The following is a 27399-nucleotide window of genomic DNA, read 5'->3' as shown; positions in this document are numbered from 1 at the left end:
CGGAGCAGCTGAAAAAACTGAATTACAGGATATTTTTAGATACAAGTAGATTATAGCAGATGCACGACTGTATAGGTTTTTCTGTGAAAAAAAGTCCCATTATTCAGTGGGGGGCAGGTTGAGAGGGCTTCCTCTTGGAGTCTGAGCCTCCAGAATCATCCCAATCCAAAGACTCAAAGTCTCGTGAAAACCACCGGAGGACAGAGGGGAGGGAGCAGGTGAGGAGGAGGGGGAGGTGGCGGCAGAGGAACTGAGGCGACCTCCCAACCGGACTCGCTCAGAAGTCCAGCGGACAAGCAGAGGACAGAGCGCCAGCGACCTGAGATGGAAGGAAAGGTCAGGACGCACTGGTCGGATGGACGGCGGGGGACCAAACACCCCATCCCGTCCCACAGAATCAGACGGCGAAACGCAGAATCCAAGTCCCGCCACCCAGATGCTAAGCTGAACACGTGCTTTTCCAAGCCGGGATGTCTCTCCGAAGCTGCTGTGTGGGAAGTACCTTCTTCAAACAAATTATAATTCACCTTTTTTTATCTAGAGGCCAAATTAATTTTAAAAGATATAAAACCAACCTAAACACATGCTCTTTCTTTTCTATGGCTGACGCCTGCACTGAGTTGTCAAGCCTGTGTATTAAGATTATATTCCAACAGATTAGCATGAGGCGAACTACTGTCTACGGGATGGATAAACAACAAGGTCCTGCTGTAGAGCATAGGAAACTATGTTCAATATCCTGTGAGAAACCGTAATGGAAAAGAATATATGTATGTGTATAACTGAATCACTTTGCTGTACAGCAGAAATTAACACAACATTGTAAATCAACTATACTTTGATTTAAAAAAAGATCATACCCAAACAACACGAAATAGTGTTCCAGACACAAAACGAGTTGACACCTACCGTTAAGTGTGACAGACAGATTCTGGCCGCACGGCAATAACTCACAGCTCAGATGTTCAGACACACCCCAGGGGGACAGAGATGCCTGCCCCAGGCACCTGGTTTAATCCTCCATTCATCGCGAGTGCACGCATTATCACCCCATTTTCCAGGAAAAGAAACCCAGGCCCAGAGAGCCAAGGGGCCTGCCCCAAGCCTCGCGGCTGTCAGTGCAGGTACCAGCGCCCTGGGGGCCAGGCTCTGGGCACCACACCACGTGGTCCTCTAATCAGTAAAGCATTCAAAAGCCACAGCGACTCATCACATCCGCCTGGGTTACGCACGTACTCAGCTTCTCCAGTAGCTCCCTGAGGGTCTGCAACCACAGGTGGCACAGCTGCTCCTCAGGACACCAGAAGGTCACCTGCGCCCACCTCCAGCGGTGCTGCCGGGCCCTCCTCACACGATGCACTGCACAGAGAACACACGCCGTGAGCCTGCGGCCCTGCGGACCGGGGAACACACTCCCCTCACACTAACCCCAGGTTCACACTCAAAACGCCCCAATGGTCCCCTTTCCTTCTGACTAGTAACTTCCAAGGTATATTAGGGAAAAGATCCTATTTCTCAGTTCTTTTAACCCACGTAAAAAAAACAATAAAAAAATAAGAAAAAAATGAATATTAAAAGTAGAGCTTGGGGGCTTCCCTGGTGGCGCAGCGGTTGAGAGTCCGCCTGCCGATGCAGGGGACACGGGTTCGAGCCCTGGTCCGGGAAGATCCCACGTGCCGCGGAGCAACTAAGCCCGTGCAGTACAACTACTGAGTTTGCGCTCTAGAGCCCGTGAGCCACAACTACTGAGCCCGCGTGCCACAACTCCTGAAGCCCATGTGCCTAGAGCCCGTGCTCCGCAACAAGAGAGGCCACCACAATGAGAAGCCCGCGCATCGCAACAAAGACCCAACGCAGCCAAAAATAAATAAAAAATAAATAAAAGTAAAGCTTGGAAAAAATGATATAAGGACCTTTCTATAAAGGTAAACCAAGGACACAATGAGTTTGTTAAACAAGTGACAAAAAAAGTTCCCTTTCATGTAACCTGCATGGAATTACTGAGGAACATTCAGGCCACGTTACCTGTGAAAGCATAAGGCTTTTCCATTTTCTGCCATTTTCCACTGGTGTAGTGTTTCCCATTAATGTCCGTTTCTTCAACGGTGATGATCTCAGAAATAGGCACAGAGCAGGCATCTGTAAAAACACCACATTCTCACGTCAAGAGGGTTCACGGAATTCACGTGAGCACAAGGAACGCCACTCCAAAGTGCTGGGAAACATTCTGCTTTAAAATTCATCAGACATCCAAAAGGAAGAGGACAAGTTATACGTAATTTAAAAGTCAGAGCTAAATAAGTTTGGGAAACTCTATGTCATCAGAAGATGGGATGTCTTATCCACAGTCACCAAATGGAGGCTGTGAATTTTCCAGGCCAGCTCCTGTATTAAATTTGGGGAAAGATGTTCAAGACCCAGTGCCTGTGTTCAGTCTGGCTCAGAAATCAAGTGGGAAAGACGCACGTAACAGACCCAGGCCCGCAGCGTGTGCAGGTGGGTCAGGGCCACAGCAAGGCAGGGCGGGGAGGGGGCGGGGAGGGGGCTCTAGAAAGGCCTGGTGGGTCCAGCCATCCACTAGGATGCAGGAGGAGAAAGGGGAGACTTGGGTGGACGTAGGGATGACAGCACAGGACAACCTCTACCATGGGAAACCCAGTCATAACTGCGGGCCTGCAGATGCCACCAGGTAAGGCCTCCAGGTAAGGCTGGACACACAAACAGCTGTGGGAAGCGTGAGGTGACAGCTTGTAACGGCAAATGGGGCCCAGAAAGAACCCTCCGAGGCCAGCACAGGAACTGGGAGGCGGAGAAGTTGGAAGACAAGCCCCCCGTGTGGACAGGCTGCGTCCTCAAAGCCCACCGGCGACGGCGGGTGGGAGTCACCATCTGCCTTTATACAGACGAGCACGGCAGCTCCTGGTTTGGCCCCAGGCTGGCTGTGAAACCTGCCGTCTAGCTCTCCCCACCTTCCGCTACATTCAGCTTACCCTAAGCTTCATCTGCTGCTCGGGTGAGAAGAAAAACAAAACTAGGTAAGGGGGATATGCTATTTTATACGCGCACTGCTGTTACACGTAATAGATGTGGTGATACACGATTATCCTCTCGAAAAAGGCACAGAGATCCACGGGGACGTGAAAACATCAACGCTATCTGCATCCCTAGTCGACTGAGGAATGACACCAACAGAAGCCTGGGGTCTGGCTGGAGGCCGTCCTGGGTGAGTCTGTGCCTGGGGCGGGGACCGCCTCCATCGGCCCCTCCGTCTGCTGGGCCAGGAACTCAGCCTGGACTTCACGACAACACACAGGGCTCGTCGTGTCAAACGGGGAGGGGTTTTGGAAGCTACCCGATCAGGGTGAGAGGGGTCCAGCACGAGGCAGGTTCCAAGTTATGGACGACTCACAGGGTAGCCGCAGAAAGGGTCTATGAACGAGCAGTCTCTGGTCTTGTGGATTTAGTTTGACTGGAAGAATCAGTCACAGGCCACAGTGGAGGCCACCGGCTGTGCCCTAAGGTGAGAGCGACACTGTCGTCCCCTGGTCAACTACCCATGCTGGCACAGAGACACTTCCCAGCACGGCAGTGCACGTCGTGTGAACACACCAGGTATAAATTATAAATTCACGGATGTATAAATAGATGTTCTTAGAGGAGCATCTTGCACAGAGTTGATGGTGGGAACTTGGGGGTCACTTTCGTTTTCTGCATAGTGTTAGCATTTCTCTCCCCTTGCTTTCATTTTGCATAGTCCTGCACCGCATAGGGGATCAGATAAAAAGTCAGAGTCTCCTGTAAAAGATCATGTGATGAGAGGGGACGCGGCAGAGTTACTTCCAGACTAAACTGAACCTGGCCGGTGGCCAAATCGATCCGGCAACGCATGCGGACAGAACTCACTGGCAGACGAAGGGGCCCAGAGCACGGCTGGCCGCCTCGCCCCACAGCCTGGCCGCCCCACCTGATTCGGGCCAGTCTCTGCACACAGAAGGCACGTCCCTTGCTGACTCCCCGCTGCCCAAGCTGCTCCGGCCGCCCTCTGGAGTAGCCCTCGCGATGGGCACCCTCCTCGGGGCCACTGGGCTGGCTGTGGGTGGCCCCGTCGGAGGGTCAGTGCCCAAGGCTCACGGGCGTCCCCTCTCTCTTTGTAAAGTAACAACCCAACTACCCCTTTGAAGCAAACTTCCGAGCAAAATGTTCTGGGGTAGGCAGGGACCTCTGAAGCAGAGGAGGGCTCGAAAGCCGCCCGACGCCCTGGGAGCCTCCCTGGCCCGGGCCCCCCAGTCTGCACCTCTCTGCGGTGGGCCGGCCCATCACGTAGGGTTTGAGCAGCGCGCCCGGGCTCCAGCCACGGATGCCGGCGCCTCCCCTCCCAACATGCTAGACGTTGGCCAACGTCTCCCGAAGGCAGGGGCGCCGACTGAGAGCCACCAGCTTGCGCCCACAGGGTTCGCGCGAACCCTTAGCAACGCTTCTCTACACAGAGAGCGGGGGGCAAACTGAGCCCAGGCCTGGGGCCACAGGGGACAGGCGGACACCTGTCCTGTTGACCCTGACCACGCCCGCGTCACAGAGCCCCAGGAGTGCACCTGGCCAGTCACGTCCACGTCCCACAGGTGCCTCACACCCAAGCGTCTACATCTAAACCCATCTCTTCTACTCCCCCATCCCCCCTCCTGCATCCCCCAGCCCAGTGAAGGGTGCTCTGTCCACAGGCTCGCGTGCCCAGCAAGCCAGGCTCCTCTCCAACTCGGGCGGCTGCCAGCCGTCCTGCTGGGGTTCGTTCCCCCAATGAGCCACAGACAAGTGTGAATGTGGCTCTGCTCTGCCTGGACCTTTCAGTGTCCACCCGCTGCCACTCACGCGGGATAATTCAACACCCCGGCTGGGAACGTGGTTACCCGTGCCCTTCCGCCCCTGCCCCCCTCCCACCCCTGCCCACCTTCCTGGCAAAGCCGGCGGGGAAGGGGGTGGCTACCTCCTTGCAGGGGCCGCTGCCCCCCACTTGATCTCATTCTAACTCCCACGCCTACACCTGCCCTGATCAAACAAGTCTTTGTTTTAACTGCTGGATAATAGACCCTACATACATACGCATGCCGACAACAGGACTTGGAGATTTTCAACCAAAGTCCAGCCGAACTCTAAGCCGCCCTGCAGGAGCGTCACAACCTCACGGGCAGCATTTATAAGATCCTCTCTGCTACGCTAAATTACTAAACCAAAGTGACTTTTTCTGGGTGATTTTTTTAACATTCCTGAGATGAAAAAGGGAGTCCACCTGGGGCAGTGGCCACCCCGGGGACAAACGGAGCACTGGGCACCCCCACGGCAGATCGGGCCGATGGTGGCCGTCCCCGACCAGGAGCCAGCCCTCCATCCTCTCTGGGACTGAGCCAGGGGAAGAGGACTGGGGCTCCCTCCGCCTCCCTTCATGCTGGGGTGAGATCACACGAGAGGCAGAAGACTCCCGAGGCCCCCCAAGCCAGGCAGGAGCCCCCAGCCCGAGCTCCAGGTTTCAGGCGCCGCTCGGATTCAGTGACCCTCCCAGGCTGGCAGTGCCCACTCTGCGTCACAGAGGGTCTCGGGCTTACAAGCCCTGCCACTGTGGGATCCCCAAGGTTCAAGAGAACAATGGGACACACCAAGCGTCCTAAGTGCCACCGTTACCAAACCAGGCTCGTCCTGCCAGACACGCAGCAAGCCAAACGCGGACACGCCGAGGTCAGCGGCAGACAAAGGTTTACTTCCAAGGCAGTCACGCGAGGAGGCAGGAGAACAAGCCTCGTGTGCGCCTCCCCGAAGGCCAGGGGCTGGGGTATCTTTGGCACAAAGCAGCAGGGCACCCGGGGCGGGGGGAGCGTGGGGGAAGGTGATGGGGTAAAGGTGTGTCATCGTATGCAGGCGTAACGAGGCCACCGGCCTCTGCACAGTCAGAAACGGGGTCGCTGAGCGCCACCTGAGGGTGAAGTTCACGGCCCCGTGATGTTAAAAGGGCAGCAAGCAGACACAGACGCAGCCCAGCTGGAGGGTCGGTGCACCTGTCTAGTCTCAGCCAGGTCAGCTGGAGCCAGACAGAGCTGATTCCAAGTTTCAGAAAACAAGTCGGGCAAACCTCTTACTATTTACGCTCTGTACTGCTTGGAGGACGTGCAAGTCTGAAAACGACCTTAATCAGTGGAGGCAGGTGCAATGGATCTGACGCAGAACCCACGGCTTCAGCAGCTGACATCCCCACTGCCTGCCTGCCTGCCAACACAGACTCCCTCCCTCTCTGACTGCACGCCCCGTGGGGCTTCTCTCCCGGCTCTGCGTGTGTGTATCCGTGTGTATCTGTGTGTATCCGTGTGTATCTGTGTGCGTATCTGTGTGTATCTGTGTGTGTATAGCTGTGTGTGTATCTGTGTGTGTATCCATGTGCGTGTGTATGTGTGTATCTATGTGTATCTGTGTGTGTGTGTGTGTGTATCCGTGTGTGTGCGTATCCGTGTGTGTGTGTGGCTGGGGAAGGCAGGGGCCGAGCACACCCTGTGCCACAGCTTGGTCCTGGCAGAGCAGCCCTCTGGGTTCTTCAGGACACACTGTGGCTTCAGCTGGTCCCACCCCTCCAGCTCTGACCGGCATCTCCTAACCCTTCCCCAGGCCCCCTCACCTGGACTCACTGCCCACCCTTGTGTGCCAGCTGTGATGGAGGGCTCCACAGAACCACCAAGAAAACCAACCCACCGCAAGATGGTTTGGACGTAACTTCCACAAAAATATTCTCCTGTCTTCTCAAACTGGTTACTCCAAGAATTTGTTGCCACACCTCTGAGCACATAAGTCACCAAAGAGCTTTAATCACAGGCAGCATGGTCCCCACAGGGTATATAGTTTACAAGTGCATCCCGGGGACACACTGACCCAGTGCCATGAGGCAGCAGCTCACGCTGGTACTTGGAAAGGATGCTTACGAATGTGAGGGGCAAGCTGACGAGGCTCTGAGAACTTGCGTCCCGTCACCGTCTGAAGGGTCTTGAACACTTAAAAGAGAAAATCTCATCATGCGAGCAAACAAAACGTGCGCTGTGCTGCCTTCCAGGTGCCCAGCAGGCAGCGCCAGGCACGCTCCCCACACACCTTCCCCAGGTCCTCTCGAGTGGGCAGCAGGCTCTGTGCTGGGTGCACACCACAGGGACGCTGAAAACATCCATCCCGGGTGTGCTCTGTCCTCGTTCTAATGTGGTTTCAGTTACTACTGGTCTTGAAGACTCAATTTGGAATCCAACAGAAACAAACTGTTTTATTACCCTCTACAGACATTACAAATTTTGAGAAACAAAAGGCAATGCTGGTCATGAAACAAAGAACTAAAGAGATACCATGTATTAATGACAAGGCTACCCTTCCGTGGAGCACCATGTATTACCGCCATGATAAAAGTATTAAAAAGAAAAGGAAGTACAGAAAAAGAACCATTTGTGTCCAAAGAGTTAAAATGCAGTAATGTGGTCTTCCGGGAGACGGAAGACGGTGAGTGTGTTTGTAGTGAAGAGGACGCAGGGAAAACACAGCCGCAGGACGAAAACACACATTGTTCACTAGAAGTGCTTTCTTCCTTCTCTCCTTCCCTAATTGGGATATTAAATTGCATTTGGTACAATATTAAAGTTTAGGATATGGGTGATTAAAGTATAGTTTAGGAGAGATTTTTAAGTTTAAAATTGAAATTTTAAGTAGCACCAGCTTTTGCAATGTTATAAAAACTGAGCAGATTCGAAATAAAGACAAATATAGAAGAGGCAATCTTTTGATAAAATTAGGAAAAAAAATAAAATTTGAATACTTATTTGACATTTTTATTTTATACTACTAAACATCTTATAAACCCAATCTCCAGCTATGACGCTCATTTTGGTCATTTTATTCACTGATAACAATAAATTCTACAACTTACCTGACACATTCCAAAGAAGTAAAGCATTTATAAGGCTTTACTGGAATGTATGGTCACAAATAACTTGCTTGGGATGTAAAGTAAGCATGTTGTAACCACACAGTCTCTCGGGGACCCCCTCTGTCCCTCAGCCAGGCCGCCAGCTCCCAGCCTTGCTCCCTTTTCTGGGAACGGTCTGTCTATACACCAGGTACCCCGTGCCCACACACACGCCACACACACACACCCCCAGATGCACACATGCCAGATACACACACACAGCCAGATGCACACACACACGCCAGATACACACACACAGCCAGATGCACACACACATGCCAGATACACGCCACACACACACACACACCCAGATACACACACACACCCAGATGCACACACACCCAGATGCACACATACACACCACATACACACCAGAGATACACACACACAGAGAGATACACACACAGATACACACACACGCCACATACACACACACAGATGCACACATGCCAGATACACACACACCCAGATGCACACACACACACACACACACACGGCCACCTGACTGGCCCGGGACTTTCTGCTTCCCAGCCGAAACCCCATCTCCTCAGGGAGGCCTCCAGGTCCCCCCTCACTAGGGTGTCAGCCTGGCCTGCAGTCACTTTTCTGCCCCCTACTAGGTGGCATCTCCCTGAGGGTGGTCTTACTTGTTCCATTCAGAGCTGTGTGTGTCCCCACCGGTCACCTCCCACAGGGCCTGGCCAACCCGAGTCCAGCTCTGGTCTCCACGTGTCACGCTTTGTCACATGAGTACGCCGGCTTTACGGCGCGCATAATAATAGTAATAGTAATAGTAATAATTGCCGCTTGTGAGGCCCACTTCGTGCTAAGTGTAGAAGCTCGTGATCCTCACAGACAACCCAGAAGGTAAATACGATGACCCTCGCTGGACAGACGGACTCACAGAAGACGTTCCAGATCCTCATTCTACGGAAGCCTGGAGGTCAAAGAACTCGTCCAAGCCACCGGCAGGCCAGGACTCGCTTCTGGCAAATCTGTCAAAAAACGTTTCCCGTCAGGCAGAGGTTCAAGAAAGCCTGCCAAACCTGAACACCAAGGGGGGACCGAGGCAGGGGCGCGTCCTCTGCACCCACAACCAAGGGCCCCCCTCCACTCCAGTGTGCACGACGGGCAACCAAGTGTGGACGCTGACAGCCACAGACCCACTCAGAAACTGGCGAAGAAAAAGACCTTTCTTTCCAAAAAACAAACAATAACCAAGCAGCCATGTAGGGAATATCTTTAATTTTGAAGGACTTAAGCGTTCACTTACAAGAATATCCTTATCAATAGTATATCAGGATAGGTCATTCTATTAGGTTTTGCACAGTTTATAAAACCACGCTCTAAATCATTTTGATTTCTTCTTAGAATGCGGCTCAGGTGAGTTGGAACTGCCGACTAGATGACTAAGACCAACCCCCTCTTCTTTCACTTTCAGGTCCTTTGGCCAAACTCGAATGTGCCTCTCTCTGTGTCTCAGTTCAGTTTCAGCATTAATTTTTCTAATAATAAAGCAATCTATTTTAAGGGCCATTACCACCGGTTCAGATATAATTGTCACAAACTCAAAAAAAAAAAAGTTCTCATGCAGTAGAATCCTTTCCAAAAATGGACTGAAATTTGGTAACCAAACCTGGGCTGGAAGTTTCAAGGCTTTTGCTGACAAGTGATGCGATTCTTCTGTGCTCCCCTCCCCAAGGAGTGCGACTGTGCCTCGTGTGACAGGCAATTACCCTCCCACAAGGGTGGTGACTGAAGGCCACCGTGTTCCAGAGAAACCACCGTGTTCCAGAAATGCCCGCGGGACAGGGCGCCCACGCTGCAGGCCCGCAGCTCTCCCGGGACAGCTAAGGACTCCGGCCGCTGTCACCACCGTTCTCGGTTCTGTTCTAGCCTTTTCAGTGCTCACTGTGACCCACGAACGCTGAGTGTGCCTCACGGCTATGACTCGGGGGGAGAAGGGTCCCTGCTGTCTGTCAATCTGCTTATCTTACAAGTTCCTGGACAGCCGAGCGCACAGTGGCCTCTGTTCCCCCAGGAGACCGACCGCCCGTGTGTCAGCGCACACGTACCCCGTGCTGGTGGTGAGGTGGCCAGGGTCCCACAGACATCGAGGGGGCCAAGGGCGACCAGAGCAAAGACAAGTTCACAGTCAAGGGCACTACTCCGCTCCCAGGACATGTCATCCGCGTGAGAGGGATCACACGGGACAGGACAGGGCAGGTCCCCACGGAGCACCTGATGCATCGTGTCACAGCCTGAGACGCACGTCCACGGGAACTAGACGGCGATGAGGCCAGAGAGAAAAGCCGGGGTGCTGGCAGCCATGCAGCCCCACCCTGGGGCACCAGCACCGGGGCCCATTCCCGAGAAAGAGCCCGAGGGTCTGAGGTCACACCGCCTGACCCCCTGAGTCATTACGCAGGTGAAGCGCGCCTCCCGGCAGCTCAGCCGCCTGAACACGTGGGGCAGGAGCAGAGCGCTCCCGGGTGAGAGCTCGCCGTGGAAAGGAAGACCAGGGAGCTCTGCTGCTCTCAGCTCACCACCTCGCAGAGTCCAGAAACACCGCGCAGAAAACAAATTCACTGGACGTGGTCACCGTGCTCACGCTGCCCCGCCATCCCCGCCTGCCCCATCCGCGCCAGCGTGCCGCTCTCATCTGCTACACGACACCATCACGGCCGGTGGGCAAAGCTGGGCTGCGACCTTCCAGACCCGACCCACAGATCCATGTCAGGGCTGAAGGCAGACGCTGCCCTTTCCCGAGGCGCCCTCGGCGGCCAGCGCGGCACACCTTCTCCAAGGCCCTGCGGGGCGGGGGCCCTCCCTCCACTCATCAATACCTGCTCCGGTTTGACAGTGAGAGTCCGGAGAGCAGGCTGGCGCCACGAGAGACCCCACACGCCCGAGTCACATCACGATCACTTAGTGACCACACGGCCACACTGTCCCGGCACTTGGGGGAGCGGCGTCCCAGGCCCAGCAGACGGCAGGTTTTGGATGTGATCGGGGAGGAGGGGAGGGGTCACGGGTGGAGGTCCCCTTGGGAGGCAGCGGGGGGCCCACAGGCCCGGCTGGTTTCAGAGGCACCCGCGCGCCAGCTACCGCTCCCCGCGGACAGAACCCCACGGCCCGCTGGGGCAGGTCGCCGACGCCCCTGCTGGACAGACGAGCAAGCAAAGGCACCGAGTGGGGGGACCTGCTGGTCGCCGACGAGCCAGGACAGATGCCAGTGGGCGGCGCTTGTGCCTGGCTGGGTGAGCTGCCTCCCCCGGGCGCCTCCCCCGGGCGCCTCCACGTGAGGCCTTAGGTGGAAGGATCTTCAGGGCTGGATTATGTGACAGCACCGCCACCCGCGATGCCGATTCAGAACAGGAAAAGGCCGCGAGGAGAGGGACAGACTAAGTGGCCTCACGAGAAGGGAAGAATTTGGATTTCCAACGAGAGAGAGGCATCGGGAGGACTAAACCTACAGACGGGTTTTCCATCTCTTCAAGCATTACACATTTTCTCCTACAGCATGAATGTCACAAAGTACTTCTCCTCTCCGAGACGTGTGCCCGAGACCTCGCCACCAAGACAACAAACCACGGTCTCGAGCACCTGCCACCTGCCACGGCCCGTGACGGCAGGTCCACACCTGCCGCAAATCCCGCAGGGGCGACGGAGGGGAGCACGAGGACTGACAGGTGGACGCTGGGTAAGCACCCTCCCCCTCTGCATGTCCACACGCCCCACTAGACATTTCTAGAACAGTTTTCCAATTTCAGTCAAAACAGGCAAATCCTGAAGGTAGCTACTTCTCAGGTACCCTACCCAGCCCAGGCAACCCCCAATGGCTTTTCTCATATAGGAAAAAATGTGTCTTCTAACTCCACAGAAATGGGAAATGCGTCCGGCAGCTTGACGTTTCAAGATCGTGTTCTCGAAGCTCCACAAGGCGGTGGGCGGGTGGCACCCAAGCGCCCCGACCACCTGGAGGCCACAGTCCTGATCACAGCACACGGGCGACATCGCTCAGGGATACGCCCGAGGCTTGGATATTCTGGTGTGAAACCTCCTGATTTAAAACGTTGACTACAATTTGAAAAGGAAAAGAAAACCTCACTGGACAAGTCAAAAAATATCTGTGGACCAAATTTGGGCCAAATTTAGCCCAAGGGCGACCCATCAGCAGCCCGCTACAGACAACCCCGCTACAGACAATCTAGTTACGCTGACCCTGCGGATCACAAGTAAAACTGTATCACCCATAATGGCTCTCATTTCACCCAGTCTAGCCTGACACACACACGAAGTTTAAGTAAAATTAGATTCCTATCACTTTGGAAACAAAGTTGGAAACAAACCAACATAGCTCCTCGTCGATTTTTTACGAGCTCTGTAAGGCTGCCTGGCTGCCACTCCAGGGTCTAGAAGAAGAATGGCAAGTCCTACAGACTCATCAACAGCAGGTCACGTTTCTATTAGAACAATAATTGTTTCCACCGAATGATCTGGGTTAATAATTAAATTTCCATTTGTAACTATTTCTTATTGGGTTTTTGTCTGTTTGTTTTGTTTCTGGCCACACCACACAGCACGCAGGATGTCAGTTCCCCGACCAGGGATCTAACCCGTGCCCCCTGCAGTGGAATCGCAGAGTCTCAGCCACTGGACAGCCAGAGAAGTCCCTTACTGGTTTATTTCAGTAACACAAGAATTTCAAACAAAACTGTAAGTCTATCCTCGTTACTTTAGCCCCAAAGTTCCCGATGCTCAGATGAGGTGCTGGTCAATTATAATTTACTTGATCCAGTACAATGTGACCTTTGACCCTTGTCTGCACACCCACAGTGGCCAGCACGTCACCAGGACACCAGCCTGGGAGGGAACCTGGTGTGCGTGTCCCATGTGCTGCAGGGGGCCTGACCGTCTGTGCACCACTGCAGCTCTGGCAGCTACCCGGGGATGCTCACAGGAGGAACCCTCCTCCCCAGCAGCCTCCTTCCTACCTTTTCATCTCTTCTGACCCGAAGTCGAGCCTGGCTCACAGGCCCACCTTTCCTCACTCCGGCCTGACAGCAGTCCCCACTGTTGACCAGAAGGGCCGACAGTGGATCCAGAGGAGAGGCCAAGGCTGGAACTGGGCCCTGGCGCTTCCCAGCTGTGTGACCTCGGGCAAATGCCTGGCATCTCTGTGCTGAGTTACCTTCTCTGTAAAATGGGGACACGTGAGAATGAAAGCCAAGGCTGGAACTGGGCCCTGGCGCTTCCCAGCTGTGTGACCTTGGGTAAATGCCTGGCATCTCTGTGCTGAGTTACCTTCTCTGTAAAATGCGGACACGTGAGAATGAAAGGATCCTCACCTAAAGTGCTGAGAAGAGGGCCTGGTGCCTGGCCGCACCCACGTGTGTTAGCTGTTCTTAGTGCACTCCAGGGCAGGGGGCAGGTAACATCTCTTACTATGACTCGGGTGCACGGGGCTAAGTGTCCTGAGAGGTAATCCTGTCCGGGACACTCTATCCTCTTAGGCTCAAGAAACTCCAGAAGGTGGTGAGTGCCAGGTGGCATGCTCACCAGCCAGGGACTGTACAGGCCTAGGAGGGAAGCATGGGATCTACAGAAAAGGACAGCTGAGGGCATTCAGATAAGGAACCCAGGATCAGAGGAAGAGGGAGGGCACCAGGCACTTTTCTTAGGAAAAGCGGCCCGACCAGTTTAGCCATTTATAGTCAGGTTTACAGGGAGAAGCAGCGGGCTGGGGGGGGGCTGGCAGGGCAGGCCAGGGGCCCACCTGGAGCCCCACGGGCTCTCTGTGGGCTCAATCAGTGTCCAGCTCAGTTGAGTCTATTTTTAAACCTTTCTAGATCACTCCAGGCACAAAATCTTTGGCATCTTTAGGTCCTAAAATATTTCAAGATGTACTTTTCTCTTAGAAGATATTCAATTATCAGGTATATCGTGGTTTATGCTAAACCTTAACACACGTGAGTCACCAAGGCTCATGAGTAAACATTAAAAAGCCCAGGCACTGCGCCCGAAGCTGCCCCACCACGCTCCACTCAGGTGCTCAGCACTGCTACGGGCCCACCTAGCTTCAGACAGGGAGGCGGTGCCGGGACAAAAACCCCGCCCTCTGGCAGGTAACGGTCGGATGTGGGGAGGCCTCTGAGAAACGACGAAGTTGATATACGTGTTTTATCAACTTATCCAGAGTAATAAATGCTATGGAAAAGGCAGTGGAGCAGGTCCACGGGGCTGGGGGCTGCAGGGGGACGGGATGCCTCACGGACAAAGGCTGATGGCAACCTAGGAGCTGGGCAAAGGCCCTGGGGCACGAGCATCCCTGCGGAGCTTCAGGACAGGCAGAGGCCAGTGGGGCTGGAGCAGAGGGAGCTAAGTACCACGGAGGCGGAGGTGGTGCCGGAGCCCAGGAGGGCCGCAGGCCAGGCAGCCCCAGGCAGGGAGCAGCAGCTCCGGAGGCTCACCGCCTTGGACGCTCATCTAAGATGCCCCACGGCTCCTGGTGCCCCTGCCGAGCTGTCAGCTGAGGCACAGACAGTACAAGGAGTCAGGAGCGCGTGTTTCCGGGGACCCAGACCTCTGAGACAGCACCGCTTCTGGCAAATGAGCCCAAAGCCCCGGCCCGCGGACCCCCCCTCCACGGAACATTCTCTATCAGGCCTCCCAGGCCCTTGGGTACCAGGGCAGACCCGCTGCAGGCCTGGCACCATCCTCCCAGGCCCCCAAGACGCCACGCAGACCTGGGCCAAGGGGTCCCCGGGAAGGAGGGAGCCGGGCGTGCTCTGGATGGAGGCCTGGGAATCAGCGGCTTCGCGGATCAGGTGCGGTCTGATGTCCACTGGTTTCCTGAGAAAGGCTGCACAAGGCGTGTGGCCAGAGAGGAAGACGAGACGCGGGGACTGCTGGGGCCACAGGCTGGCGGGCAGGGCGGGCGGCCTGTTTCCACCCAGGAGCCGCTGCTCACACACAGGCACACGTGCACATGCTCCTGCAGTCTCTCACATGCACCTGTGCACACACTCACACACGTGCACCTTCCCTTTGAATGGGGCGTGGAGACAGGATGCAGACATCACACTGCTGACAGTTCGCTGTCGTCCCCACGTGAAGAAATGTCATCAACACCGTCCGGAAAGATAAGGCATCACCGTGTCCTCCTGATCCCAAACCCATAGACCAGAGCAGCTCCCGCCCGTCCTGAAACAGTCCTGCCTAAGAGGGACTCGCTACCACCTTTGTCGCACTTTGGCCTTTGACCCTGGCCACTGCAGGGAGAGCCCAGCAGTCCTGGAGCACCAGCGGCCTAGCGACCTGGCCAAGCGTCCGGCTCCAGGTGGCCCCCGGCCCTGCCGCCCTCAGGGTTCTGCTCCATCAGCACCTGTGACAGGACTGGGCCTGGCCTTGCAGGAAACGCCTCTGCCACCCCTGCTCGGGACAGGGTTCTCCTCGGGTCCCCAGGCCGTAGGTTCAGGGGACAGGTTGCACTGACCCTGGACCTGCGGACCGTATACCGTGGAGCCAACTCTGGCACAACTGCATTTCCACACACAGGAAACAGCCCGTCCCCGACTCCCACCTGCACAGCCACAGGCTCCTCCGACCACGTGCTACTCTGTGCAAGCATCAGCCTAGTGACCAGGGGCCCGTGTGGCGGCCCCGCCCTCGGCCGCTGGGGGCTGCAGCCAGGCTGATTCCTGCTCCAAGAACCCTGCTCTCCCCCCACCTGCCTGCCAGGAAAGGCAGTGGGCGCTGCAGAAACGAACCCGGCATCCACGTCCTTGCAGGGGGCGTACCCCAGCATCTCAGCGTCCGAGCTCTGGAGCAGCCCCCCACCCGCCCAGACTGCCGTCTCTGAAATGGGGACAACACCAGGATGGCTCCAGGGGCTATGGTGAGGATTACTCGAGGCGGCAAGCACAGCACTACCGGCACGAGAAAGTCAGCCGAGACAGACACAGTTCCGACCAGGATGAAGCAGGCGCCCGACCACCTATCCCTCCTCTGATGGTGACCAAGAGGTCTGGACAAGATGGGAGGGAGACAGTTAACTGAAGGCGCCAAAAGCAAAGAGCAGCGGGCCAGTGGCCGGAGCAGCACCCACGCAGAAGGAGCAGCGCCCGGCAGTCTTCCAGAGCCTTCCTTTCCTCTCCAGCCCCAGCTCTGAGCCAAGCGCAGCCTGAGGTCTAGAACAGCTCGCTGGATGCAGACAGCGAACACCCACCCCTCTGTCCAGAGGAGCCAGAGCGTGGCCGGCAGGGCTGGGAAGGGCGTCCTGGCCCTGCCCGTGAACTGACACGCGCCGGGCTCCAGGAACAGAGGAGCCCTGGGAGCCGAACTGCCCAGTGTGCCAGCTCCCCGGCCCTGGACTCACCCTCGAGTGACAAACACCAGGGTGGCCCCCCACAGCGTGAAAAAGGCCTTGAGAGCTGGACTTATGTGGAAACCCCTCCCACGACGTGAGACCGACTTGCCGTCTGTGTACAACCAGGCTGAGCACCTGCCTAAGAAAATTCTCCAAAGGACTTTGACGGGACCCAGAGCCTTACAAAGAAATATGAAAAATGTCCAGGGTACAAAATTAATCAGTACACCAAGAACCAGAAAACGCTGACATGCCCAAGGGAAAGACAGTCCACAGACGCCCGGCCTGAGATGACCCAGATGTCGGAGGCATCAGACAAAAACTTTAACGTGGTCGGTATAACCGTGCTCGGTGAGGTACAGCTGAACATTCTTAAAATGAATGGAAAGATGACAGAAGTTCCCAGGAGAGAAAAATAAGCTATTAGAAGAAACCAAATGGAAGCTTTAAAACTGAAAGTACAGCATCTGAAATAAAACACCCACTAGCCGGGCTCAGCAGCGGAGTGGGGGGGACAGAGGGAAGCCAGTGAAGCTGGACAGGTCAGTAGGAATAATCTGTTCTGAATAACAGAGAGAAAAAATATTTTTAAAAATGCACAGGGACCTTCTGCTGCCGAGATGATGGACGAGGTGTGCTTTTCCCTGTTCCTCCACTGAGCCATGTGTCACACGAACGCAGGGAGACTCTGAAAGGTGGGAGAAGGAGGAAGCTGGCCGGGGACCTCGGGACCAGGGAAGGACAGGGGTGACTTCCCTGGGTTTCCTTTTGCCTCAAGCACCTCAGATTTGAAGAATCCAGCAACCTGGAAATGCCAGTGGGTACAAACCAAAAACCCCAACAAAGAGTGCCCTCTCTGGGCAAAGGACCAGGGGAAGGACGGCCCAGTAAGACAGGAAACTTCTAGACAAGCAACAAACACACAGGAAACCTGGCCCCACGCCCACACGCCAGCAAAGTCCACCTGGGAGCCTAGATTTCCACCCTCAAGGGTGTAGGGTGGCACCAGGGTGGCGTGGCGTGAGGGAAGGCACGCAGGGAGCCAGAACTTTCATCCCAGACAGCTGGTAACGAGCCTCACTCCCCACAGGGGTCGGGAGAGACAAAGGGGGAGCGGACTTCCACCTTCACTCAGCAGTAGTGGGGTGGTGTCAGGGGAGACCTAGGGGAAAGTCAGGATTTTCACCACCACCCACCTCCACCTACCCAGGTGTCAGGAGACCCTTGGAGAGCAGGTGCGAGGCACCCCTACCCCTTCCAGCCAAGGGGGTCTCTGTGCAGGCCTAGTGGGGGGCCGGAAGTCCTAGCCCACCCAGCAGCAATGAGGAGCCCCTCCCCTCCTACTGTCAACAGGGCCGAGGGGAACCTGGACTTCTTCTCCCACCTGGCGGTAACTAGTCCCCCTCTTCCCTGATGGAGCAGTGTCAGAGAGAGCAAGCTAAAAGAGGAAGTTTAAATAAGATCCAAAATTTCATAACACAGGGGCTTCCCTGGTGGTGCAGTGGTTGAGAGTCCGCCTGCCGATGCAGGGGACACGGGTTCGTGCCCCGGTCCGGGAGGGTCCCGCATGCCGCGTAGCGGCTGGGCCCGTGGGCCATGGCCGCTGGGCCTGCGTGTCCGGAGCCTGTGCTCCGCAACGGGAGAGGCCACAGCAGAGAGAGGTCCGCGTACCGCAAAAACAAAAACAAAAGCAAACAAACAAACAAAAATTTCATAACACAGTACAAAAATGTCCAGGTTTCAATCTCAAATCAACCACCATGCCAAGAAGTAGGAAGCTCTCAAAACGAGAGAAAAAAAGGACAATCGCTGGATGCCAACACCGAGATGACAAAGATGTTAGGATTGTCTGACAAGGACCTTAAAGCAGCCGCTACGAAAAGGCTTCACAAACAATTACACACCTGAAACAAATGAAGACACATAAAGACTCAGCAAAGAAAAAAAGTCTTAGCAAAGAAGTAGAAGGTATAGGGACTTCCCTGGAGGTCCAGCGGTAAAGAATCTGCCTTCTAATGCAGGGAATGCGGGTTCGAACCCTGGTCGGGAAACTAAGATCCCACATGGTGCAGGGCAACTAAGCCCATGCACCACAGCTACTGAGCCCTCGTGCCTCAACTAGAAGGCCCGTGTGCCGCAAACTACAGAGCCCACATGCCCTGGAGCCTGTGCGCCACAACTAGAGAGAAGCCCGCATGCCTCAACAAAGATCATGCAGGCCTCAGCAAAGACTGCGCACGCTGCAACCAAGACGCAATGCAGCCAAAACTAAATAAAATAAATAAATAATAAATAAATCTTTAAAAAAGAAATAGAAGATATAAATAAGACCCAAATGGACATTTTAGAACTGAAAAATACAGTAACCAAAACAGAAAACAAACAGGTGGACTCAACAGCAGAACGGAGAGGCAGTCGAGAGAATCAGTGAACTGGAAGATGGGACAACAGAAATGACTAAAATTGAACAGCAGAGGAAAACAGAATTAAAAACAAAACAGAAAAAGACAAAACGAACAGAGCCTCAGAGACCTGTGGGATTATAATGGAGGATCCAACATGTGTGTCACTACAGTCCCAGGAGCAGAGAAGGAGAGGGGCTGAAAACGTGCTCAAAAAATAATGGCTGAAGACTTCCCAAATTTGACAAAAGGCATAACCTCAAATATGATTAATCCAAAGAAATCCAGTCCAAGACACATTACAGTCTGGATTCTGAAAATCAAGTACAAGGAAAAGAAGGTTCACATCAGCAAGAGAGAAACAACACCTTACCTACAGGTGAGAAAGCTTTGAATGACAGTGAATTTCTCCTCAGAAACCATGGAAGCCAGAAGGAAGTGGCACAATATTTTTCCAGTGCTGAAAAGAAAAGAATGGTCAACCTGGAACCTTACACCCAGCAAAAATCTCCTTCAGGGATAAAGGAGAAATTAAGACATTCTCAGATGAAGAAAAACTAAGAGAACTTGTTGCCAGCAGACCTATCATAAAAGAAAGGATGCAGGAAGTAGAAGTGAAGTGACAAGAGTCCCTGGCGGGGGTGGGGGGGGAAGGAAGAAAGAACAGAGTAAGCAAAGATATGGGTAAACACAATAGGATTTCCTTCTCTTCCTGACTTTTCTAAATAATGTTTGCGGGTGGAAGAGAAAATTATAACACTAATGTGGTTCTAAATGCATGCAGAAGAAATAATTAAGACAATTTCATTATAAAACAGGAGAGTAAAGTGATGCAGAGAGGTAAGGTTTCTGCACTTCCCTCAAATTGGTAACACGGCAGCACCACAAGACTGGGGTGAGATGCGTATATATAGACCAATACTCTGGGGAACCACTCCACCTCTGTACAAAGAGGTGCGCTCAAAAACAACACTGATAGTTTACCAGCATAAACAGCTGAAAGAAAAGATGAAGATATATAGACAAATCAAAATGGGATTCTAAAAAAATATTTTTAAGTAATTCACAGGAAGGCAGGGAAAAACAGAGAAACGAAAACCAGAAAACAAAAAATGAAATGGTAGACTTAAGCCCTAATCTATTTACATTATAAAGACACAGATTGGCTTAGTTAATTAGAAAACATGAGTCAACCCTAGGCAGTCTAAAGAAACTCACTTCAAATCTAATAATGCAAGCAGGCTGAAAGTAAAAGGATGGAAAAGGCGTGTGCAGCAGGAGTGGCCATGTCAACCGATAAAGCAGACTCCAGAACAAATACAATGATCAGAGACAGAGAAGGGCATTACACAACGGAAAAAGGGTCAATCCAAAATGAAGACATAGCAATCCTGAACGTGAATGCACCAAACAACAGAGCAGGGAAACGCACGAGGATACATAATGGTTTAGAGCAGGGTCGGCAAACCGCAGGCCAAATCCAGCTTGCTGTCCACGTTCATAAATACAGCTTTGTGGGCACACGGCCACGTGCATTCACGCTCATGCTGCCTACAGCAGCTTTTGTGCTAAAGCAGCAGAGCTGAGAAGTTGTGACCCACAGAGCCTAAAGTAATTGCTATCTGGCTTTTGAAGAAAATGTTTGCTGACCTATTTTAGAGTAACAGACAAAAGTTAACCTTGGAATCATCTCAGATTACGATATTTATGACCACGTTCGCCTACTGTTAAGTCTCGGAACCTGAACATAACCGAGGCAGGTGCCTAGAGAGACAGACGGCAGGCAGGACTGCTGTTTTCCTGACATCCGCTTTCGAAACCACAAAAGCCTGTACGTCTCTTCCGACAGTGAATCACATGCAAACCTAGAATAAGAGTCTATTTTTTTTCTGTAACAGGTAGACAGGATTGCCATTTATTTCCTATTCAAATATACTGAGAGTCCTCCTATCACACTGAGCAGGGCGTTAGCTTGACATCATCTGACACCATCTACAGCACTTTTGACTTCCTCATGGGGCATAACTAAGACACGTCAGGGGATACTGAAACACAGGACTACAGGATCTGTGGTGTTTATGCTTTAGAGGATTCTGCAGAATTTGTGGGCTTTACACAAACCATTCAGCTTCCCAGCCACTTCCAATGGTTTCGAACCCACATCCTCCAGAGAAAAGTCAGAGTGCTGGGAGAGCAAACAGCAAAGCAACCACTCCCCCCCACGTTCTCCTGCCAGTGGCAGCGGTGACCCCAGGACATGCTGCATCCCACACAGCCGGAGCCCAGTCCCGAGGCAGCCTCCACTCACCATGTGGCCAGGGGCAGGCCACACCTCACCTCCCATATGCGGCCATCCACACAGGGCTGTTCAGCACCTGCCGTGCACAGGCACACGAGGAGCCCCAGGGGAATGGGGATGAGGGACACGAGGAGGGGGTCATCAGTATCTTAACAAACACACAGAAAATACATTTTCTAAAGCCTAAACACAGTTCCTTAAGTACTTGTCTTTTTCCTTAGGACAGCTGATCAAACGTGGCAAAGTCACCAAACTACACACTTAAAATGTGTGAATTTTATTGTATGCAAATTATGCCTCAATAAAGTTGACGTTAAAAAAATCATGTTTTGGGCTTCCCTGGTGGCGCAGTGGTTGAGAGTCCGCCTGCCGATGCAGGGGACGCAGGTTCGTGCCCCGGTCCGGGAGGATCCCACATGCCGTGAAGCGGCTGGGCCCGTGAGCCATGGCCACTGAGCCTGCGCGTCCGGAGCCTGTGCTCCGCAACGGGAGAGGCCACGGCAGTGAGAGGCCCACGTACCGCAAAAAAAAAAAAAAAAAAAAAATTCACTGTTGAAGGTTAAGACTAAGGGTGATTCTTTTTCTGTGTGCTTTTCTGTGTTTTCTAGATTTTATTAAATCAACATGAGTTACTTTTATAAGCATAAAAAACCTTTTTGTTTTAAGTATCTGTGGCTTGCCTACCTTTTGCTGGGCACTGCATAGGGGTGTTGGGGGACACTCTGTAAATATAGCAGTGACCTACCCAAGGAGAGCCCCACCAGCCCCGGGGCATCCCAGGTTCGGGGGGAGCTGCCAGAGGAAGGGGAGGATTTCCTTCAAAGGTGGAGCCTGGGCACTGCCCCACCCCACCCCCAGGTGCCAACACACTCCTCCCAGCTCCAACTCTAAAGGAACACATCCAGAGTCTCTTTTCCTGAACCCCGGGGGGTACAGCCCAGATACAGTTTCACTCTGTTTCAAGCTGAACTAGCCCGACCCACTGTGAGAAGACTGGGTCTGGGTTTCCTGTTTTCAGTCTGCCCCACCTCCGGCCAGGCTGGCGCCCCGGAGCCTCACAGCTTCCTTAAGAGCAGCTGTTCCTGGGTCCAGACAACGCTGCCCCCTGAAATCCTGGTCCCTCCTTTGCTCTCAACTGCTGAGCCCCCTCACGATGAAGGAGCGTGGGCCTGGATTAAAAGCCAGCTCCCTTCTGGACATTACCATCAATTGCAATCAGTTCACAACTTCCATTTTTCCTGTCTGCAAACAGGGGCGATGCTATGGAGAAACTGAGCACGTCAGACAAAGCAGCTGCACCCGGTGCACGCGGCTGCCCCGGGGCAGGTCCCTCCTCTGTCCTTCGAAGGTGATCTCAATTCACTCCCTACCCCATCAGTCTGTTTTTGCACAACCCTCCCCTCCCTTCCCTCCCCGGCCAAGCCGTAGTCCATCCCCGTCAGCAGACACGCCTGGGACTGCAGCGGCCGGGTACTGCCACTCCGTAACTGAATGAAATGTCCCGCGTGGACGGGTTCCTGTCTCCCTGCTGCCAGTGGTGCTGTCAAGCATGCAATCACCTGACACAGACCCCACTGCCCTGGGGGTGCCGCTATGGGAAGGCCCCGAGCTGCAGCAGCTGCGTCCCTGCACTGCTGACCCACTGCCTTCCCAGGGTGGTGGGCTGCACAGGGGCTGCCAGGGCTCCCACAGCCCCGGCCCCTCCGGGGAGGGGACCAATCTCTTGCATACCAGGTCCCTGTACGAAAGGGTCTTCACGGTTTGTAAGAGTGAAGCCACCACCGTTCCCGGGAAGAGGGCAGGCAGCCGTGCCAGTGAGGGGCCACCCCAAAGCACGTCACACAAACCCGAGGCTCTGCGGACCGCAGACCATAATGGCGGCCGGCTGAGGGCAGGCGAGGAGCGACCTCCCCACCGAGACGCCCCGGACGGGTGGGGTCTGTCCAGTGTCCACATGGCCGCTGTGGCCTGAGGGAGGCCACACCACCCGGTGCACAGCAGCTGGAGTTGGACCCACCACGCCTCAAACCCGGGTTCAACCACTAGCTGGGCCGGTTTCTAAAACTCTCTATATCCGTAAAATACGGGAGAAGCTGCCCCGCAGGAATGCATCGTGCTTGAATGGGATACAGGACAGAAGCACAGTGGCTGCGCCCAAGTGCCCCACGAAACGGCAGTGCCCCATCCTTACGCCGAGAGGTCCCACGAAACGGCAGCGCCCCATCCTTACGCCGAGAGGTCTACAGGAAAGCCCAAAAGCCCTCGGGGACAGGCCAGCCAGGAGGTCGGAGGATGACGTCTGAGGAGTGACATGTCTTCCCAAGGGGCCAACAGAAAGCTGGTAGAAGGGTAGAGCCTCAGACCCCCGACCACAGATAAGCTCTCTGCAGACCATGCTTCTGGTGACGCCGAGGCTAGAAAACAAGAGTCCGAGACCGCCCTTGACCTTGGCCCCAATTAACCGGCCAGCTCTGCCTCACCGCTCCCCCACCAGCAGAGCCACACAACCTCAGTGTCCGAAAGCACCCCCAGACCCATCACAGCACCCCCGACTGCCCCCAAGGCATCTGAAAGCCATCCCAAAGTCAGAACATCCACCAGAGAACACTGACCTACACACCCCTCCCCGATACTTAACAAGGAAATCCCTGCTCCTGCAGTTTCAGTAACTACAAACCTGGAATTCACGTTCCCCTGGCGCTGCTCATTCAATCCAGGCAGACCCAGCCCTGCTCGCCACCACTCCCACCAGGACTAGGCCAGCAACCTCCCACCTGCAGTCCCTCCTCTGTCTGCTCTCCTCCAAGCTGCCACAGGGATCCCTTCTCCAGGTTAAGATGGATAAAGCCCTCCTGGGGTCCCCATCTCAGCCCACGCCACCCAAACAGCCCCGTTTCCCCTCCCCCATCTCCCTCCATTCCTGCAGCACCCCGTGGACCTCCGGCCTTGGCACTTGTGGTCTTCCTGCAAGGACCATCTCTTCCCAATGTGCACAGGTCCCTCCAGGGCTCTGGTCCAATGCCCTCCTGCAAGTGAGGACTCCTGAGACCTCCTGCACCACAGCGACCTGCCCCCACTCTGCAGGGCTCTTCTGAGACATACACGCCCCTATGTGTTCCCCTCTTGTCTCTCCCTCTAATGGAAAATGCTCCATTGCGGCAGGGACTTTGTCACGTGCGCTGAGCAGAGGCGAGGATTACCGCCGCGCCCTTCCCGGACAGGCCCTCAATAAAAAATTGCGAAAGACAAATGAATGAGATGGAAACACACCCACACTCGCCAGCCCTGCGCTTCCTCGCCAGCCATGGACGCCTCCCCCCTTCTCACTGGCCAAAGGCGCCTCCTGTAATCCTCCTCCTCCTGCCAGGGGTCAAATGACACCTCCTTGATAAGCCTCTGCCCACCCCTCTGCCGCCGACGTCTCGGCCCTGGGAGCCGCTGGCCCCTTCTCCTTGGGGAGAGAGAGTGCCCTTTTCAGTTAAATTACACTTCTCCAAATCGGAGGGCCTCCGCAGGTCCCACGTCCAGCCTGTTGCACCAGAATTAACACCCACACCAACCCGACCAGGGAGCACATCCCAGACAGAAGATCATGAGCCTGTCTTTCACTTTACAACAGGAATTCCTGACCCCACTCTGGATCCCCGCTAACGAAAAGCATCTGTACTCGGGTTAAACTGAAACCGAGGGCGGGGCGCCGGCACTCCCTCGGGATCCATCCGTAATCAGTCTCACAATCGATCCGGACGGTGCCTTTCAGATACTTGCGGGCCGGTCACAGAGATGCGGCACCGTCCAGGCGACACCTCCCGGGCCGCAGACCTGCCCCGCCGTCACCACCCCGCGCCTCGCCCTCCGGGGTCGCATCCTCGCCGGGACCGCAGGCGCCCGGGCTCCGGCCTCCCCGCCGGCACCTCCCCCCACCCCCGCCCCCGCCCCCGCTCCGGCGCTCGCTCTTTGTCACCCCGGTCCCGGAGTGTACACACCCTCGGCGCCCGGGACTCCTCCCTGCCAGCTGCTGCCGAGACCCCGGCCCCCATCTCCGGGCCTCCGGTCCCGGGGCCCCCGCCTGCCGGCCTCCCCGCCCCCTCCTCCCCGGCCCCTCCCTGCCCCGCCACCCCGGCCGAGCCCGCGGGCCGTAGGCGACACTCACCCGCGCCGGGGGCGCCGGCTCCGGGCCCCGGACTCCGCCACCAGCGCAGCAGCGCCCGCGCGGGGTCCAGGCTCACTGCGCAGCGCTGCTGCTTCACCCACAGCACCGAGCGCAGCGGCTCCGCGGCCCCCATCGCGCCCAGCGCCCAGGGCGCCGCCGGGTCGGCCGGGCTGAGGGCGCCGGGCGCAGACGCCGAGGGGCGCCGGACCGTTAGCGGCCCCAGGAGCCCGGGTCGCGGCTGCGGCTGCGGCGGCGGCGGCGGCAGCGTCGGCGTCGGCGGCGGCGGCGCGGGGCGGGCGGGGCGCGCGGGTGGGCGGCGCTGCGTCACCCCGTACGCAGAGCGGCCGCGGGGGACCAGGCGGGGGACGGGGAGGGCGGAGCGGGGGAGGGAGAGGGGGTCGGGCTGGGGAGGAGGGCCGGACTGGGGGGACTGAGAGGGTGCTGGACGGGGGAGGGAGGACTCGGCCGGGGGAAGTGGGGCGGGGCGAGGGGACGAGGAAAGGCCGCGAGGCGGACCGGGCGAGTGGACGAGGAGGGGGACGGACGAGAGGGGTGCAGAGCCGAGGAACCAAGGCGGGGGTCTGGGCGGGGGGACCTGAGAAGGGGGCCGGGCGTGGGGGCGAGGGAGAGGAGGGAGCAGGGAACAGAGGAGGGGGAGGGGGAGGGGGAGGGGCCGGGCGATCAAGGAGGGGGCTGGGCTGGGGTCTGGCCGCGCGGACCGGGTGAGCTCGCCCGGGCGAGTCCGCAGGGCTTAGCTCTGGCCCGAGGAGGTGGCTTCCCCTTGCCGCCGATCCTGGGGTCCGGGCCGCCGTGACCGGGGGCGTGGAGCTCAGTAGCGCCTCCCTGGTGGGTCGTCGGGACAGGCGGGGCCTCCAGGGGCGCCGAAATGCTGCCTGGGCGGTCGTGCGGGTGTGACGGAAGGCCACGGGCCTTGGGTGGGCTCCGCGCCCCACGCCTGTCCTCCTGCGGCCGCCCTGGGCAGCTTGACTTTGGGCGTCGGGCGGCATCTTGGATACCCCGTCTTCTCCTCTTGAAGGCCTGGTATGCACCCTCTGGAGGTGTGGACTGTGTTGGGGCGAGCATGGAACTGGGCACCCTCTCCTCTGCTGATAGGCCACCCTCATGACCACCCAGGGAGGCAGGTGCTGCAGCACCCCTACACTCCTAAAGGGGCAGTTTTAGGCACTGGGGATTGAGCAGTAAGGGATGGAGCCAGCATTAGAACCAGGCAGTCTGGGTCAAAGGGCCCTGCCGGCCTGCACACCTAGGATGAGGACAGATTCCCCCTGAGGAGGCACGTCCTGATCACAGGTAGCAGAGGTGTGGCTCAGAGGCCTGCCAGGGTCCAGCCACCCTTTACTGCCCTCTGGAGTATGTGTCTGGGCTGGGGGCTGCAGAGAGCAGCTAGGGGTCCCACAGCCCCAGGTTCTCATGGCCAGCCAGCCTGCTAGGGGAAGATGCTGGAGTATAAGCGGCCACCAGAGGGGAGGGGCCTGCAGGCTGGCAGGCAGGGAAGGCTGGCTGGAGGAAGCAGTCTTCCTCTAAGGGGCCTGGGAGGAAGCTGGAGGGGGCAGGCAGCTGAGCCCTCCTCTCCCCTCCTGAGCAGGCCCGAGGAGAGGGGGGCTGCTGTTCTGAGCACTTTCCTGAGAGGCATCACCCTGGTGCCCCCGGATTCTCTTCCTCACCACCGTGCTCAGCTCTACCGTCTCCTCTCCACAGGGGGCCTTCCCTGACCCCCTGCTAAGTGCAGCACCCAGCCCAGCAAGGCTCGAGCCCTGCTCTCAGAGCACGTCCGCCCCCTCAGCAGATGGCAGAAGGGCAGGCCCGCGGCCTCGCTGCCCGTGCCTGGCACTGGGGAGCCACAGGTACAGGTCTGATCCTGCCAGCTCCCTGTGATTCACTCCTCTGGGAGCCCAGCCCCTGCTCAGGCTGGGTACAGGGAATCGGGAGCCAGGAGAGGGCATAAGGTGGGGTGTGAGTTCTAGCCCCTCCCTCGGGCAAGGCGGGCCTGATCTCCCAGCCCAGTAGGGCTGATGGCAACAAGGCTGCTGCTCTGAGGCTCCGAACATGTGCACATGAAACGTCTTTGGAAATCTTGCACCAGCACCAGGTGGGGGGCTGGTAACACGCTGCTGCACATGAGGAGGGAGGCCAGGAAAGGGCCGGTGGGCAGGGACTCAGAAACGCCAGCCTTGC

General features: G+C 56.1%; 1 protein-coding gene across 1 annotated transcript in view; it reads right to left on the bottom strand.

Annotated features, from left to right (window-relative positions):
- Window positions 1–26210, bottom strand: part of CERK (ceramide kinase) — a 50519-nt gene extending 24309 nt beyond the window's left edge. Inside the window, exons 1-4 of the mRNA XM_073789208.1 lie at window positions 25989–26210; window positions 25204–25606; window positions 2026–2139; window positions 1237–1359 (exon numbers count right to left, since the gene is read on the bottom strand). Coding sequence (XP_073645309.1) covers window positions 1237–1359; window positions 2026–2139; window positions 25204–25606; window positions 25989–26210 — 862 coding nt within the window. The remainder of the gene's footprint in view (window positions 1–1236; window positions 1360–2025; window positions 2140–25203; window positions 25607–25988) is intronic.
- Window positions 26211–27399: the final 1189 nt, after the last annotated feature.

Source organism: Tursiops truncatus, chromosome 11 (assembly GCF_011762595.2).
Source record: "Tursiops truncatus isolate mTurTru1 chromosome 11, mTurTru1.mat.Y, whole genome shotgun sequence".
Lineage (NCBI taxonomy): Eukaryota > Metazoa > Chordata > Mammalia > Artiodactyla > Delphinidae > Tursiops > Tursiops truncatus.
This window is presented reverse-complemented; position numbering and strand designations above follow the sequence as displayed.